Here is an 18,394-nt window from a genome sequence, read left to right on the forward strand (position 1 = left end):
TTCGTTTTTGAATTATCTCTTTTTTTCCATTTTCCTAATTTTCGCTTCGAAAAAGTGGGCGAGTTTATCGTCAGATTTCGCTTTCAATATCAATCTATTCTGGCCCAGATAAGCCCGTATACCGAATTTGTCGATGAGATCTAAGCATTTGCTCAAGTTATAGTGTTAACGGAATTTGAACCTAGGACATTCGGTGTGAAAGGTAGATCACGCTACCAGCACACTACAGCGGCTTGCTGTTGCCGTAATTCAAAACTAAATTTATTTTGATATCATTCCGAAAAGTTCCATACCGTACAATTACACATTGCAATATTGTGTGTGTTGCTAAAGTGCCGAAAAGTGTTCACACTGTGCTTTATTTTTTGTGTGTTGTACATGTTAAAAGCGTAGTAAAATTTTTTGTTCGTTGTAAAAGTTAAAAATAGTGAAAATCTTGATTTTGAACGAAAAGTGGAAATGTAGTAAAATTTTGACATTTTCTATAAAAGTGAAAGAAGTAGTCGACTTTTTAAACTTAATGTAGAAGGTAAAAGAGTAGTAAAATGTTGAAGTAACAGTTTAACTTTTTTAGTAAACGTCAAAAAGTAGCAAAATTTAAAAATGTATGGCAAAGGGTAAAACAAGAAGTACAATTTTGACTTTCATTGCAATAGTAAAAAATTAGTATCATTTGTATACTCAGCTGAGCAGAGCTCACAGAGTATATTAATTTTGTTCGCATAACGGTGCTCCGGAACGGCATAAACTAATCGAGATATATATAGACTTCTATATATCAAAATGATCTGGGCGAAAAAAGAAATTCATTTAGCATGTACGTATATAGAAAATTAGTAAAATTTTGGACAATGGGCGTGGCACTGCCAACTTTTAAAAGAAGGTAATTTACAAGTTTTGCAAGCTGTAATTTGGCAGCTGAGTATGTCATGTTCGGTTACACCGGAACTTAGCCTTCCTTATTTATTCATTGTAATAGTAAAAAAAAGTATAGTTTTGACTTTAATTTCAATTCAACTCCATTATAAACTGTAAAATGGTAGTAAAATTGTGACATTTATTGCAAAAGTGAAAATGTAGTAACGTTTTAACTTTTTCTGAAAATGTCAAAAAAGCAGTTAAATTAATAGTAATAAAAATAAAGTTTTATTTTGATTTAAACTTAACTTAAATTCATTGTAAACGGTAAAAAGGTATAAAATTTTTGAAATTTATTGTAATAGTAAAACAGTATTAAATTGTTACTTTAATTAGAAAGTTCAAATAATTGGTAATATTTTGACGTTCATTGCAAAAGATAATAAGGTAGCAGACAGTTGTTGTAAATGGTAAAAAAAAAAGAAGTAAAATCTGAAATTTATAGTAAAAAGTAAAACAAAAGTAGAAAAAGTGTGATATTCATTACAAAATTTAAAGAGGTAGTCATATTTTGACATTTATTGTGAAAGTAAAAATGTAGCCAAATTTGGAAAATAAAAGAATCGGTCAAGTTTTGACCATGTAAATAAACTAGTAGAATTATGACTTTAATCAGAAAAGCCAAATTATTCCTGACTTTACATTCATTACAAAAGACTGAAATTTAAATAATTATTGTAAAGGGTAAGAAAGTAGCAAGTAAAATATTAACTTTTGCAGATGTTAGAAGCTCAGACAACAATATATGCTATATACATAAGCATTTGGTCAAATTTGAAGGTTCTAACAGCTAGAAATTAGGAAAAGTGTGTTATCTGAATAATCGGTTGTATGGGTTACATACCATAACTTTATACGACCGATCTCTAGGATTTTTTCAGACAACAATATATGCTATATATGAAAGCATTTGGTGAAATTTGAAGGTTCGAGCTGTTAAAATGGGGCAGAAATTACGAAAAGTTTGTTATTGAACAATCCGTTGTATGAGATATATACTATATATATATACCACCGATCTATACAATTTTTTTCAGATAACTATGAATGCTCTATACGTAAGCATTCGGTGAAATTTGAGGTTTCTAGCTATTAAAATGGGGCAAAAAATACGAAAAGTTTATTATCTGAACAATCGGTTGTATGAGATATATACTACATATTAGGGTGGATCAATTTGTATGGACGAAAGTTTACCGATATCGCGACATCGATTATTCATTTATTTTTACTTTTTTCGACTTTGATTTTTCAGGTTTTTTTCATAACCTACTAAAAAAATTTCATATGTAAAAAAAAATATTTTTTTTTTTAAACTGTTATCGCCAACTTTTTTAGCGGACATACATGAAAATTTTACAATCAAAAAAAAAATGAAAATGAAAATTTTTTAGTAGATCATGAAAAAAACCTTAGTAATCAAAGACGAAAAAAAGTCAAAAAAATTAAATTTCGCAGGCTTGAAATTTATTTGTTATACGTAGTGGAACTTCTTTTCCTGAGCCCTAATCCTATCGAAAAATCGATGGCGCGATATCGGTTAATAAATCGACCCAGTCTACTACATATATATATTACCGATCTATACAATATTTTCAGACTATAATGAATGCTCTATACGTAAGCATTCGGTAAAATTTTTTGCTTTTAGTTGTTGAAATGGACAGAAATTACGAAAAGTTTATTATCTGAACATTCGGTTGTATGAGATATATACTATATATACCACCGATCTATACAATTTCCAATGGTCCGATCCGGCCGGTTCCGACAAATGTCTAATCGGACACCTAGGTATACCCGCTCACCAAATGTTATCAAGATATCTCAAAAATTGAGGGACTAGTTTGCAAACAAACACACAGAAGACGAACATGGCTAAATCAACTCTGCCTTTCATCCTGATAATTTCGGTATACTTAAAGGTGGGTCTATCTATCTTACTTTAATGACTTACAATTTTGAGATTCGTGACGAAGTAAATATACCATTTCATTTCATAAAAGGTATAAAAATCTTGTAAAAAATGTACAAGTCAAAATCAGTTTCCACCAAAAAATTCCTCACTTATCACCTGATAATTATATTACAATAAATATATCCTAATGAAAAGGGACAAACTTTAAAAAAATCATAATATGAGTACACGCAAAAAAATGTATAACAAAACAGCAATCAAATTTAGCCACTGTAACATTTCGCCGTCCTGTGAGCACAGCATCGCTATTAACATGAAAATACAAAGATTGAGCACACAGTCCGAAATGAAAATTCCACCGCAACGGTAACTCGGAAAAGTCGCATAAGCACCGTCATCATAGTGAACAAGCGCATTATATTAATTTTCATGTACATACAACATAATCATCGTGTACTCCGCCAGTCGCTTTTAGTTAAAAATAGAAAATCGACAAATTTTTTACTTACTGAAAAAACGGAAAAAATATTTTTAACTAAACAATAAGAGGTTAATAATCGTGCAATAAATGTTTTGAATAAAGAAAGTTCCATATTCCTGAAAAACAAAACAAAAATACCAAAGAAAAATTTACTAAAATGTTTACGAGCTTTATATAAGTGGATTGAAGAAAAAATATTTTAAATTGTTTCATTGTGAGTGCTAATAACAATAAAAATTAATTGTTCAGTGTTTCAGAAGCTATGATAATGGCAGACGATCACAGTTGCAACAATCTCTGTCACATATACATACATACAACTAAGCATATTTATTATCATATACATATGGGCACCGATGTCATAATTTAATACTAATAAGAGGCAGAGGTTAAAAAATGTTTACTGATAATATCGGATTTTGAAGTTACTAAATTTATTAATCAAACAATACGAACAAATCGGAGGCATATTTTTGCATTGCTTAAATAGTGGATCTTCTTCTATTCCTTTTCACTGTCAATGATTTATACATTTCATTTTCACCAAAGAACCCATTTGACTTTTATCTCTATAGTCTTTGTTTTTCGAATATACATAGGCAAATAAATATTGGGAGCTTTCAGCGAACACTATTTTTGTTGATACGTTGCAAACATGTTTCCGTCAAATTTGTTCTCTGAACGGCTAGTTGAGCCAACTGCCAAATGAAGTAATTATCCTTATATTTATTTATTTATATTTATTTAATAACACAGTGGCAGTACATATAAGACAGTGGTCTTTTAAAAGTACATCATCTTAAATTAATTACCATAAAATGGCTAACATCGATTAAAACTATAATTAAAAAATGATCTTGTATCTAACAAGAAAAATTACATAAAATAATAACAAGCACAGATGTCTAAGTTCGGGTGTAACCAAACATTATATACTCAGTGTGAGCTTCAATTGCACATTTCATTTCAGATAAATTACTTTTCTACATAAAACGTGGCACCGCCCGTTTAAGAAAAATGTCTCCCCATTTCCTCTCACAATAAAACTTGATAAGTGAAATATCATTGATTCATAACTATTTTTTGCTAAGTTATAGCTTATTATTTTCATCGAAGACCCCTTTTAAAAATCTTTTATATAAAAGTGGGCGTGGTCTTAATCCATTCCTCCATTTTTCTAGAAATATTTCCAGCTAATGGGAAAATCTGTGTACCCAATTTTATTACGATCCGTTAATTTTTCTTCGAGTTATGGCTCCCGAAACATAGAAAATTGCTTAGTCATAAAAAGGGCGTTGTCACGCCCATTTTTTTAAATTTGAAGTTTTTCCTCTTTATTGTTATAAATCCACTTGAGAAGTGAAATACCATTGATATAAAGCTCTTTTTTGCAAAAATATAGCTTATTTTATTCGTCCACGACCCTTTTAAAAATCTTTTATATAAAAGTGGGCGTGGTCCTTAACCGATTTCGTAAATTTTTCTTCAAAGCATTTTATAGTAAAGGCAACCTCTTTGCCGAATTTTGTTACGATAGGTTTAAGGTTTTTGATTTATGATTAATAATATGTGTAAAATTGATCTTATCACAAGTGGGCGGTTCTACGCCCATTTTAAACAATTTTTTCAAATTTTTATCAAGAGTCTCAATATCAGTCCACACGACAAATTTCAACATTCTAGGTGTATTATTTACTAAATAATTAGGTTTTTTGTGTTTTCCAAAATGTTATATATTGTGACGAATATTAGCAACGCTAAGGGATACTATCATCTCTAAGCCAATACTAAGCAGTGACTTGTATGCACATCAATAAATCAATCATTAGCTGTCTTTTTTCACATCTATATACGTTTACGCTTAAACTTTATACGGACTGCTAAGCGACAAACTTTAAATACACCTTTGAAATTGCCACGCATAAAATTAGTACTACTAAATTTCAATACGCATTATACTCAGATGTAACTGAAATATGTGTCTATGTTTCACCCTCTGCACTAATTCTATGTATTCTTTGCGCGTCCACTATTTATCACAACTCAGCTATATGTTATACACAGAAATACAACAGGGGGTTGTGTCTCCGCTTTTCGGTACACCCTGTGCTGTAGCTGGTGGTTTAACCACTGCCGCTAGATGGTTGTCCTAAGTATTATTTAAGCGAGGGTAGGCGTTTTTTTCACGCGCAAACGAAACGTATACCCGTGTAAAAAAACACGGCTATTATGTCTATACATATGTCCATACAAGCAGCGCACAGTGTTTCGTGTAGAACAAGCTAGCTGGACAAAAACAAAGTTCTTATTCCAAGAAAAGTGTAATGAGAAATGGAAGAAAACAAACAAAATAACGGGAATTTTGCTTTTTTTTGATATTTTTGCTCATATATATTGAGTAATTGAAGTAAGAAGGCAGGAGTGGCCGTAAAATGCATTGATTAATTTTCAAAATTCTTGTTTAATATTAAGATTCATATTTCTTTTAAGTGCACACATTTACATAATTTTTTTGATGGATTCTAAGCTCGAAGGTAAGTAAAATTTTTTAATAGTAATTCTTTCACAATTAGAGTATTTTCAATATATTTAACATTCCGTTATTAAGAAGAAAGGGTATTTTTTCCCTATATTTTTAACTTTAGGGACAAAAACGTTACATACATCCGCGAACATCCGGGCTTAATTTTACATATGTTATAGTCGCAACCATTCTCTAATAGTCGAAAGAAAAAACCATTGCGAATTCTTTGCACATCTATTTTTTTTTTTTTTGTAGGTTTAGTTATCTCTACTTATCAAATAGGATGTATGTACCTACCAGCTCCGACGAGATATTTGAACCTTTAAAGCTGATCTACAAACGGCAAAACCAATTCCCTGGTACAGGGAATAAACACGTAGCCATAAAACATACAAAAATAAACGCACAAGGTTAACAAGATCACACCAAAACCAAAAAGGCGAAGTTCATTGACTTCAACCTGCCACAACCTACCGCACCAGTCACCAAGGCATAAAAACAGGTACATACCATGGATTGATGAAGATAAACCAAAATCAGGTTTCGGCAATACCAATGACGGCAACACTGCTCGTAGGTTTTTCGAAAATTCTGAGGCTAGTGCTGAGATTACGGGATTGGATGTAACGCTCATCAAAAGATTCGACACTCTCCTTCGCGCATTAGCATCTGGGTACAATATAAATTCCCAAAAAATTTGAAAAATTTGCGGTAGAGACTAAAAAACTATGTTACAGTTCATAAATTCTTAGTGCATATTACTGATATTATAAAATCAGCAATTTTACCTATTGGTCAACTTTCCGAGGAAGCACAGGAAGCCCGTAACAAAGATTTGAGACGATTCAGGGCTGATAACACACAAAATCAGTCGCGTGAAGCCACGAATAGAGATCTTATGAATATGTTACTTATAACATCGGATCCTTTAGTTAACAGTTTTAGGGAGATACCTAAGACAAAATTTAAAAGTCTGACTTCAGAAGTCTTAAATTTACTGTCGCCCGATAATGTTGAGGAGTCAATAAATACTCCAGTTGTTTCAAGCTTTCACAGTAGTGTTGCTGATGTTCATGACTATTCCACAAGTGACTCATCCAATGAAAGTGATGATAGCGAATAATAACATAATTATAAAAGATAACCTACCCTATAACTTTTTGTTGGATGAGGTTTTATTCAATTTAAATCTATTGTCTTTTCTACTTTGTATGATACTTTACTTTTAAGTTTTTGTAATAAGTAATTTTCACATAATTAATTTAATTATTTACATTGTTATTATTATTATTGTAATTCACTTTTACATTCCTGACTGGTACTATAAAATAATTTTGTAAAAATTGTAGTGCCAGGATAAATACTCAAATAAATACAAAATATCTATGTACATATGTACAGTCACTCACATAAATAAGTAGACACCCTTTTTGGATAATTCTTACAATTTTCGCTTTCGCAAATTTAAATAAAAATAAATAAATGTAAGGCGCGATAACCTCCGAAGAGATCTGAGGCCGAGCTTCTCTTCCAATTTGCGTCGTGCTCCTCTTCGTTTTCCCTACAAATTGGCCGGACGGGACCTACATGTTTTATGCCGACTCCGAACGGCATCTGCAAGGCAGATGAGTTTTCACTGAGAGCTTTTCATGGCAGAAATACACCCGGAGCGCTTGCCAAACACTGCCGAGGGGCGACCCCGCTTAGAAAAATTGTCTTCTAATTTAAAAACCTTATTTCTAAAATTTTGATGTTGCTTTACCCGGGGTGCGAACCCAGAGCATACGGTGTGGTAGGCGGAGCACGCTACCATCACACCACGGTGGCCGACAACTAATTTCCCATAAGAAAATTTGTCACGATCTATAACAAAAACTAAATTATATTTAAAAAATTCGACGAATTTTCATAAAAAATTTTAATTTTTTTCCGAATTTTTAGAATTTTTTAGAGTATTGAGATTTGTATTCCATTCAATTTAAGTACAATAAAGTAATATTCTTAAGTCCTTTAATTTTTTTTGGATCTATGTCACTTATTCACATGAGTTACTGTGTATGAAATAAGCAAATGTATGCATATGAAGTAAAATTTTGGCAAAAATAAAAAAAAGAACATATGGCTGAAAAAAATGGTGTAGTTGTAATAAATGACTGCATATGAAACGGAAAATCTCATAAAATAATTTTGTCCAGCTAGCTTGTTCTACACGAAACACTGTGCAGCGGAGAGAAACGCGCAAACACATGCATATATCTGAGATACTCCCAAAATTAGGCAATCATCTGTGGAAGTATCACTCACATATACACCCGCATATGGCTATGAGAGAAGCTATAATAATCGTGCATCTGTAGTTATAGCTGAGAAATTTGTAGCTGATAAACGAGTAGTAAATTCTAGAAATAGAAACGCCTAAAAGTATGCGAACGAGACATCACAGAGTATAAAAGGAGTTAAAGCTGAGTAAGCAGTATTCAGTTTGAGTTAAGCACGCTATCTGTCGAGAAGTAGAAGTGTTATTGTGAAAGTAGTTTAATAAAGACCATTTTGCATTATTGAATATTAGAGTTATTTATTCAACAGTTTAGTGATTCGAACGTTAGCAGAAGGTTGCAAATAAGCGAAGTTGCACTAAATTCGTTACAATATATAAAAAGTGATAACCATCATCCGATGTCGCTCATTTTCAATACCAATCTATTCTGGGTCCAGATAAGTTCGTGTACCAAATTTGTTGAATGTATCTCAATATTTACTCAAGTTATGGTGTTAACGGACATACGGACGGACGGGCGGATGGACGACGGATATGGCTCAATCAAATTTTTTTTCGACACTGATGATTTTGATATATGGAAGTCCATATCTATATCGATTTCTTTATACCTGTACAACCAACCGTTATCCAATTAAAGTTAATATACTCTATGTGCAAAGCACGCTGAGTATAAAAAAGTGTATAATAAGAATAGATAAAAGAGATAGAGAGAGAAGGATATAGAGGTTAGCTAAGACAGGCAGAATTGAAATAGTTATAATCTCACTCACTTACACGACTTAAAGTAATTGAGGATGGTTGCCTTGTAGTTAATCCTATTCAGCACATATCGAACAGACTAAGGAATGTTGTTCCAGAGCCTGACATTTATGAAAAACAGTCTGGAAGATATCAAGTAGTTAGGACAGACCCTTGCGGAACAACAGCTGTTACCGCCTTAAAATTAGAATATGTGTTATTTACCTTTAAATTGTGGCGCTCAGTATATGATGAAATTTTTGCTGCCATTTAAGACTGACATACTTTCGCCAGTGCAGATAATATGCTGATCGGCCTATAGTCTCCAGGAGTACTAGGCGTACTTTTCTTGGCCACTGGAAGTATTACTGCCTTTTTAAATAAAAAAAACGTATCTCTTTAATTATTTTTCACACTTCACTATAATATAAAGAGGAAAAATTGTATTCATAATCAATATTTTAAAGTATAAAAGAACTGTCAGGTTGCCAAATAAACACGTTGGGCGAATGTAGTGAAAAAAATTTATGCTCAGTAATTTTACGTATAATTCCTTCAATTAAAATAGAAAAGACATTCGATGACTACCCTGCAAAAGTCGTTGGTTCATGTGGTCCACTGGAGTACTTACCATTACACTCCACTGTAATGCAGCAATGGACCAACTCATGTTTGGACACGAACATATTGTAAGCCGACCAATGCTCGTTTTTAACGATTGTAATCACTACACGATGTTTATTGGACTGTGGGTACTCCATGGATTACTCTGATGTAATGCGGAGCTGGAGTATATGGTCCGGTCCTAGGACATCGCAATGTTAATTGGACCATATTTTTTGTATGAATTGTGGTTAATTTTGGAGTACTCGGTTGGTCCATAGCGAGTACTCCATACATGTACACGTACCGCCTTCATAATATTAAATAATGCTGGGCGACTTTAACGCCAGGGTGGGCAAGGAAGCGGTCTTTGGTCTTACAGTCGGAAAATTTAGCTTCCACGATGTAACATCTCCCAATGGGTTGAAGCTGATTGACCTCGCCGCGGCTCGAAATGTGGTAATTTGCAGTACCAGGTCTCAGCATTAAAAGACACTCGCACTCAACGAGGTCCGAATATCGACCACAACATTGTGGCAGCCAAGATACAAGGAAAATTTGCTGTCGAAAAGCTACTGGTGATTACCCTACCCGGCTCTGACACCTGCTCACTGATAGCAATCTTCAGCCTGATGTGAAAGAGCATTTGGAGCATATTTCTCTCTTATTACGTACCGCTGCTGCTGACCCCATAGGTTTCCAGCGAGCCCGCAAAAACAACTGGTACGATGAGGAATGTCGCGCTGCCTCGGAAAAGAAGCACGCTGCTTATAGGGCCACGCTGCGTACCATGGAGAACGCGTGGTATATTGGGCCGTTATCGTGAGGTGATGAAGACATAGATACGCCTTTTTAGATGGAAACAACGTGAGACAGAACGGCGTGAATGCGAGGAGCTTGAGATGCTAGCTAGCGAGGCAGAAGACGAGCCCAATACCCCAATCACCGATGATGGCCGAATAAGCGCATGCCTCCATATTGGAACTTAAGTGTACTCTGCACAATCCACAAGAAAGACGATCCCGGGAACAGCGCCAAATTATCACCGAATCAGCCTCCTTAATATCACGCATAAGGTGCTATCAAGCCCACTGTGCCCACAGAGAAAAAATTTGATTGGACGCTGATATGACATCTTCAGAACCTGGCTCTGCTTAATGACGGTGAGCAACACTATGACGATGGGAAGACCCTCTCTGAGCCTCGAAACTCGTCAAGTTACAAGCATTTTCTTTTTGGTACATTCCTTAAGTAAATGTCTGCATCATCGATAACTGATTTCCGTATATAAAGAAAACAAGAAACCTCAATTTCTCTTTTTACATATTTAAAAGAAAAACCGCTACAGACAAGCGATGCATTGTGTAAGTTTTTTTTCTTACATACCTGCGAATGTGCGACTAAAAATAAAATCACGCCGGTTGCGTTGTGCTTCCAAATGTCTGCCGTCTACAGGAGATTCCGACGCGAGCCGCAATATTTCCTCTATTACAATAACCAAACAGTGCATGTACATATGCATGTATGTATGTATACTAAATTTTTGATGATCTTTCCGATTGTATTGTTGATTGAACATCATGTTCGTACTTCATGTGTCGGCCATTTCATCTTAATCCCTCTTTCTACATCATCAACAATATATGTATTATACAATTCTATACGTTCAGCTGTTCATTGCACTGAAAAAAAAACTTGTAAAATCAACCAAATTACGAGTCAATTTAACCGATATTTCTGTCAATTTTTATCCATCGCAAATTGCTGTTGAATCAGCTTCGCATTAATTGTTGATTCTGAATTAATCGTTATAACAGTGGACAAAAAAATGTTAATCTCCACAGCTCTTTCAAAAAAGAAAAATACCAAGATAAATAGAGATGTTGCTCTTTCCAGGCCTTGATTCAAGTACTTTCGATGTGGTAGACGTAGCACGTTTCCGCCACACCACGATGGCCGTCTAGATCCAGTGTTATTACTGTCACCCTAAAAATATCAATGAAAACTATTAAAATATGACAGCGGCTGTTGATATTACAGGGATCTCTGTGACACTTTAGCCATAAGAACAAAGTAGTAATCGCCGTGAGCGTAAATTTCTCTTTAAAATTGTCTCAAACATTATCATTATATTGACAGTTGTTCGCTGTTGAAATGACCAATGAAATCAGTTCTATTAACAGAAAAATCAGTTAGAATGATTGAGAATCTGTTATTTTTATGAAATATTGTTAATTCGAGTTCAACAATTTCTCTTCTGTTGAAATGACTATACAAGTTTGCCCTCTTGACAAAAACCTCCGTTGAATTAACCATAATGTGATCAGTTTTACTGATTTAATTCAAGTACAACAAACCTGATTTCTTGATTTTACTAGCTTCATTTCGTTCGGTGTGCGAATTGGTGTTATTGGCGGTTCTGAAAAGCATTATATACCGAGACGAAAATTAATTATCAATTTTTTTATGTGTATTAACAGAATTTCGAAAATCACCAATTGGTATTATTATTTTTCGCAAGAAATAATGCTAAAACTGTAAGCAATAGGCGCGTTTATAGGCAAAATAAAAATAAATAACTTTAGCATATTTCTTTAGAAACATTGAAATGAACAAACAAAAAAGTATTTAAACAAATGAAGGCACATACATCAGAGCTTATCGATAAAAATAGTTAAAAATGTAGCCCCCCCTCCCCCTGGACTGAGACTGGGACTGGGGCTGGGAATGGGATTGGGACTTCGATTGAGACTGAGACTGGGACTGGGACTGGGGCTGGAACTGGGACTGGGACTGGAATTATGACTGGGAATAAGGGATCGAGTAGAACAAAAGGTGCTAGAGAGAAAAAGAGAGGCGGAGAAAGAGACTGAAAAAGAGATAGAGTTGGACAAAGATAGAGATATAGCGATAGATGGAGCGCGGGAGGGAGAAGAAGAGGGAGCTAGAGAGAAAAGAAGGGATGGAACAGGCGGAGAGGTAGAAAGAGACGCAGAGAGAGGAGTGAGTTAAAGGATAAAGAACGGGGAGAGAGGGGAGGGAGAGTAAGAGGTAAAGACTTTTCAAAAATTATGCAGCTAGACAAAAGTTAGTGCAACGTCTGCCGGATCTGAGTGTATATCTATATATATAAAAGAAAGTGGTGTTAGTTACACTACGCATAACTCAAGAACTGATGAACCGATTTGGCTGAAAATTGGTGGAGAGGTAGAACCAGGTAACGGACATAGGATACGCCCGTTCTGGCTAGGGTCTTGAGATCAAAACGTGGACCTAGGTAATCCTGGGATGTGTTTGTACAATATGGGTAACAAATGGAAGCTGTTTATGAATGCTTTAGTACAGGGTAGTTTTCATACCTATTGGTGACTAGGGTCTCGAGATATAGGCCAAAACGTGGACCCGGGCACCGTGATGTGATGGTAGCGTGCTCCGCCTACCACACCGAATGCCCTGGGTCACCCCCGGGCAAAGCAACATCAAAATTTTAGAAATAAGATTTTTCGATTAGAAGAAACCTTTTCTAAGCGGGGTCGCCCCTCGGCAGTGTTTGGCAAGCACTCCGAGTGTATGTCTGCCATGTAAAGCTCCCAATGAAAACTAATCTGCCTCGCAGATGCCGTTCGGAGTCGGCATAAAACAAGTAGGTCCCGTCCCGCCAATATGTAAGAGAAATTAAAAAGGAGCACGACGCAAATTGGAAGAGAAGCTCGGCCTAAAATCTCTTCGAAGGTTATCGCGCCTTACATTTATTTTTTTTATTTATTGGTGACTAGGGTCTCGAGATATAGACCAAAACGTGGACCCGGGCACCACTAGAATGTGTTTATAAAATATGGATATCAAATGAAATCTGTTGATGAGTGCTTTAGTACAGGGTAGTTTTCATACCTATTGGTGACTAGGGTCTCGAGATATAGGCCAAAACGTGGACCCGGGCACCACTAGAATGTGTGTGCAATATGGATATCAAATGAAAGCGGTTGATGAGTGCTTTAGTAGAGGGTAATTTTCATATCCCTGGGTGACTAGGGTCTCGAGATATAGGCCAAAACGTGAACCCGGGTACCCCTAGAATATGTTTATAGATTATGGATAACAAATCAAAGCTGTTGATGAATACTTTAGTAGAGGGTAATTTTCATACCTCTGGGTGACTAGGGTCTCGAGATATAGGCCAAAACGTGACCCGTGAACGCCTAGATAGTGTTTTTACATTATGGGTATCAAATGAAAGCTGTTGATGAGTGCTTTACTACAGGGTAGTTTTCATACCTATTGGTGGCTAGGGTCTCGAAATATAGGCCAAAACATGGACTCGGATACTCCTAGAATGTGTGTGTATTAAGGATATCAAATGAAGGCTGTTTCTGAGAGCTTTTAAGAAATTTTCATTGTGATATTCGATTTAGTCGCATCAACCTGGCAAAACTGATAAATATGCATGCGAAGCCGAAATAAAGACATGAATTAATAATACCCACATACCTATTTATATACGTCCTATTCGATTTGCCTGAAATTTGGTATATAAATTTGCCTATATTAGTATTTACGATGTTTTTTTCCGGGAAGTAGACCAGAGACGCACTGGGACTGTGATTAGGACTAGGACTGGGACTGAGACTGAGACTGAGGCTCGGAGTGGGACTGGGACTGAGACTCGGAATGGGAATGGAACAAAATACATACCACCCTCTGGGACTGCCAATAAGATATGAAGAAAAATGAGAAAAACTTGAGAGAAGAGAAAAGAGAGAAGGAGAAGGAGACTGAGGAAGAGATAGAATGAGACGAAGATGGAGATAGATGAAGCGAAAAATACGGAGGAAGGAGTGAATACAAAGATTAGGAAAAAGTGTAGAGGGGCGAGGGCAGAGTTAGACAGAAAAAGCTTATTAAAATATATGCAGATAGACCAAATTTAGGGCAGAACAACGTCTGCCGGGTCTGCTAGTGTGGCAGTTGTCTAAACTGTTATATCCAGCTGTACTTGTACACGGGGTATTATAACTTTGATTGGATAACGGTTGGTTGTACAGGTATAAAGGAAATAATTCGATTAAGCCTTGTCCGACCGTCCGTTAACACGAAAAAATATTGAGATATCTTCACCAAATTCTGTATACGGTCTTATCTGGATCCAGAATAGATTGGTATTGAAAATGTCCAAAATCGGATGATAACCACGCCGACTTTTTCGTTATTGGAAATTTTGAAAAATGGAAAAAGTCAGATAATTCAAAAGCGAATACCGTTAGGCAATTGAAATTTGGTAAGTGGATTGGATTTATGATGCAAAACATAAGTTCCAAAAAAATGCTGGAATATGGGCGTGGAATCATCCACATTTAGAAGAAGAAAATTTGGAAGTTTAACAAGCCGTAAATCAAAAGCGGTTAAAGATTTGAACTTTACATTAAAATTTGGCAGAGACACTATCCTTTACAAATTATATAGACTGAGTGTAGATAATCAAAATCGGTAAAATACCACGCCAACTTTTCATAAAGGTCAAATTTAACAAATTTTGCGATAACTCTATAGTAAAACAACAACAAAATTTTTTTACTTTAGTTTTTTTTATATATTTGTACATGTTTAAATAAAAATATGCGAAAATTATAGCAAAATATAGCAAACTGCCAAAGAGTCCTTGGAAGAAAATGTCACTCTTCGGACTAAGATTCATTGGGCTAGAAAGTTACATAGTCAAAAAAATTTAGAAAACTCTAAATAAAACGTTACGTATGATTGGCAAATTTATAAGCCAATGCGTGATATAAATGAATCTACATAAATAATGAAAATAAATATCTAATCGAAAAGTGTTTCCAATGTGACTGTTAAAGAAAAATACAAATAATCAAAACGTTGTATAAGCTGCAGCGACAACAGCGTGTTTAAAAGCGTTTGACGGCTCATAAATATGTATATATGTACATAAAAAGAGACACAATAAAAAACTAACGTTAATGAAACATTCAAGTTGACATATCTAATTACATTAAAAAGCAAATGATGTGAGAATGTCGAAAAAACCACGAGGAAATATTCACAAAATTCGTGAATTCGAATTGGAAAAGGTAAGTTAATCCAAATAAGCAAATTTTATTATATTAGAAGCCTTATGCCCGGTTTTTCGGTGCGAGTTTAAACTACAGTTAAAGTTGACTAGAGTTTAAGCCTGCCACTTTGGCTGCTTAAGCTGAGATGAGCAGCAAAATTGTATGTTATCAAACAAAGTGGCAAGGTTAAACTCTAGTCTACTTAAAATGTAGTTTAAATTCGCACTGAAAAAACAGGCATAAGTGGATTATAACAGACATGAAATTATGCATAATTTACCATATTTAACCAATAAAACTCTATTTTATTTCGACTATGACTACGGGCCATTATGTTTACAGTACACGCATATATGTATAATTAATATATGCATATGTATAGTTACTATACCTTTTTGTACAGATATATAGGTATGCGTATACATTTAAAATGCGATAGTTTTGAACGCCTTCTTAGCTGCTGCTGACTAGTAACATTTCACTCAGTACAAAGATCAGGTGTACACATTTTCTATAATGGACAAACGTGTCTGATTTAGCAGTGCCAAATTAAATGTGAAATTTGGTATTTTTTTCAATGTATCCAAACAAGCAATGGCTTCATATTTTGTTACATTTAATTTTTTTCGCTAGATTTTGGTTTTGGTTCTCTTCTTTGTCTGTATTTTATGTGGGTGCTGCTTGCAAAGTTTCCATTCATATTTCTGGGCATAGAACTTTACCTAGTGTAAAAGGCTAGCGAAACATCTGATGTTCGATTTTACCACGATAAGTGTCACAACTTTTCTTTTGGCCTGTCGAAATTTAATAATTTATTTTCGTATAGGGCTTTTGATATCTTTTGAATAAAATATTTTCAAAAATAGGAAATAGGCGAAAGAAGACTTTTAAGTTAACAGAAGTTTCTTTTAAATTATTCCCACTACCGGCAGGGTAACAACTCGATACACGTCGTTGTTGTTGTTGTAGCTATAAAGACACTCACCTGGTTGTCGTCATCAATAAAGGAGTTGCTGCAGCAAAAGTTTTGGGTTAGAAGCAACAACTTTTTTCTCGTTCAAGCTACAAGCGAAATGTATCTTTAAGGCGACAATTATTCCGGTATTTTTTGTTGGCGTATTACATGACAACAGGTTACTCATACGCCCTGGCATACAAATGTGATTTAATGCTGGAGAAGAATGGAGAATTGATGTAATAGCGGCACTTTGGTTTTCATTTCGAGCATCCATGTTATTACTTTCGATGATATAAGAAAATACCTAAAACCATTTTTGAAGTCGAAACTGAACTCAAATTGTAATACTCTAAATAGGGTTATTGCAATTTGAGTTGTAATCAGTCTGAAAAAGCGTTACCAAAAGAAAAGAGCTGAGACCACGGCATAAGAAAGAAAGTAGTTCCATTGTCAATCGTCGGTCGCCATCAGTGTTACTTACTTACTTACTTAATTGGCGCTTAACCGTCTAAACGGTTATGGCCGTCCAACAAGGCGCCCCAGTCGCTACTTCGCTCCGCCAACCGGCGCCAATTGGTCACACCAAGGGAGTTTAAATCGTTTTCCACCTGGTCCTTCCAACGGAGTGGGGGCCGCCCTCTACCTCTGCTTCCATAGGCGGGTTCCGATAGAAACACTTTCTTGGCCGGAGCATCATCATTCATTCGCATAACATGGCCTAGCCAGCGCAGCCGCTGCGTTTTAATTCGCTGGACTATGTTGATGTCTGCGTATATCTCGTACAGCTCATCATTAAATCTTCTTCGGTATTCGCCATCGCCAACGAGTAGAGGTCCATAAATCTTTCGAAGAACTTTTCTCTCGAACACTCCCAAAGCCGCTTCATCTGCTGTTGTCATGGTCCATGCTTCTGCCCCATATAGCAGGACGGGTACGATAAGTGACTTGTAGAGTATGATTTTCGTTCGCCGAGAGAGGACTTTACTTTTCAATTGCCTACCTAGTCCAAAGTAGCATTTATTGGCAAGATTGATTCTTCGCTGGATTTCAGTGCTGATGTTGTTGCTAGTGTTGATGCTGGTTCCCAAATAAACGAAGTCTTTTACTATTTCGAAATTATGGCTGCCAACAGTAGCGTGGTTGCCAAGGCGCGTATGCGCTGACTCTTTGCTGGATGACAGCAGGTACTTCGTTTTGTCCTCATTCACCATCAAACCCATCTTTACCGCTTCTTTTTCCAGTTTGGAGTAAGCAGAACTAACAGCGCGATTGATTAGGCCGATGATATCAATGTCATCAGCATATGCCAGTAATAACGCTTTTATAGTATATTGTTCCAGTGCGGTTAAGTTCTGCAGCTAGTATAATTTTCTCCAGCATCAAATTAAAGAAATCGCACGATAGGGGGTCACCCTGTCTGAAACCTCGTTTAGTTTCGAACGGCTCGGAGAGGTCCTTCCCAATTCTGACTGAGCTGATGGTGTTGCTCAACGTCATTTTGCACAGCCGTATAAGTTTTGCGGGGAATCCAAATTCAGACATAGCGGCATAAAGGCAGCTCCTTTTCGTGCTGTCGAAGGCGGCTTTAAAGTCGACGAAGAGGTGATGTGTGTCGATTCTCTTTTAACGGGTTTTTTCCAAGATTTGGCGCATTGTAAAAATCTGGTCGATGGTAGATTTACCAGGTCTGAAGCCGCACTGATAAGGTCCAATCAGCCGGTTCACGGTGGGCTTCAATCTTTCGCACAATACACTTGAAAGGACCTTATATGCGATATTAAGAAGGCTGATTCCACGATAGTTGGTGCATTTTGCAGTATCCCCCTTCTTGTGGACTGGGCAAAGACCACTTAGATTCCAACCGTCGGGCATGCACTCGTCCGCCCATATTTTGCTAACAAGCTG

The 18,394-nt window shown here is 35.8% G+C and overlaps 1 protein-coding gene across 11 annotated transcripts in view; it reads left to right on the plus strand.

The window, feature by feature from the left end:
• Positions 1-3,184: 3,184 nt before the first annotated feature.
• LOC137244807 (serine/threonine-protein kinase meng-po) overlaps positions 3,185-18,394 on the plus strand; it is a 33,043-nt gene continuing 17,833 nt past the window's right edge. For 2 of the 11 annotated variants that reach the window (XM_067774350.1, XM_067774361.1), the window contains exons 1-2: positions 3,185-3,531; positions 15,092-15,549. In XM_067774350.1, coding sequence (XP_067630451.1) covers positions 15,493-15,549 — 57 coding nt within the window. In that variant the 5' untranslated portion in view covers positions 3,185-3,531; positions 15,092-15,492. Of the gene's footprint in view, positions 3,532-15,040; positions 15,550-18,394 lie in introns of all 11 variants that reach the window. The other 9 variants (XM_067774351.1, XM_067774354.1, XM_067774356.1 and 6 more) reach the window with 9 other exon arrangements.

This window comes from Eurosta solidaginis, chromosome 3, assembly GCF_040869045.1.
Source record: "Eurosta solidaginis isolate ZX-2024a chromosome 3, ASM4086904v1, whole genome shotgun sequence".
NCBI lineage: Eukaryota > Metazoa > Arthropoda > Insecta > Diptera > Tephritidae > Eurosta > Eurosta solidaginis.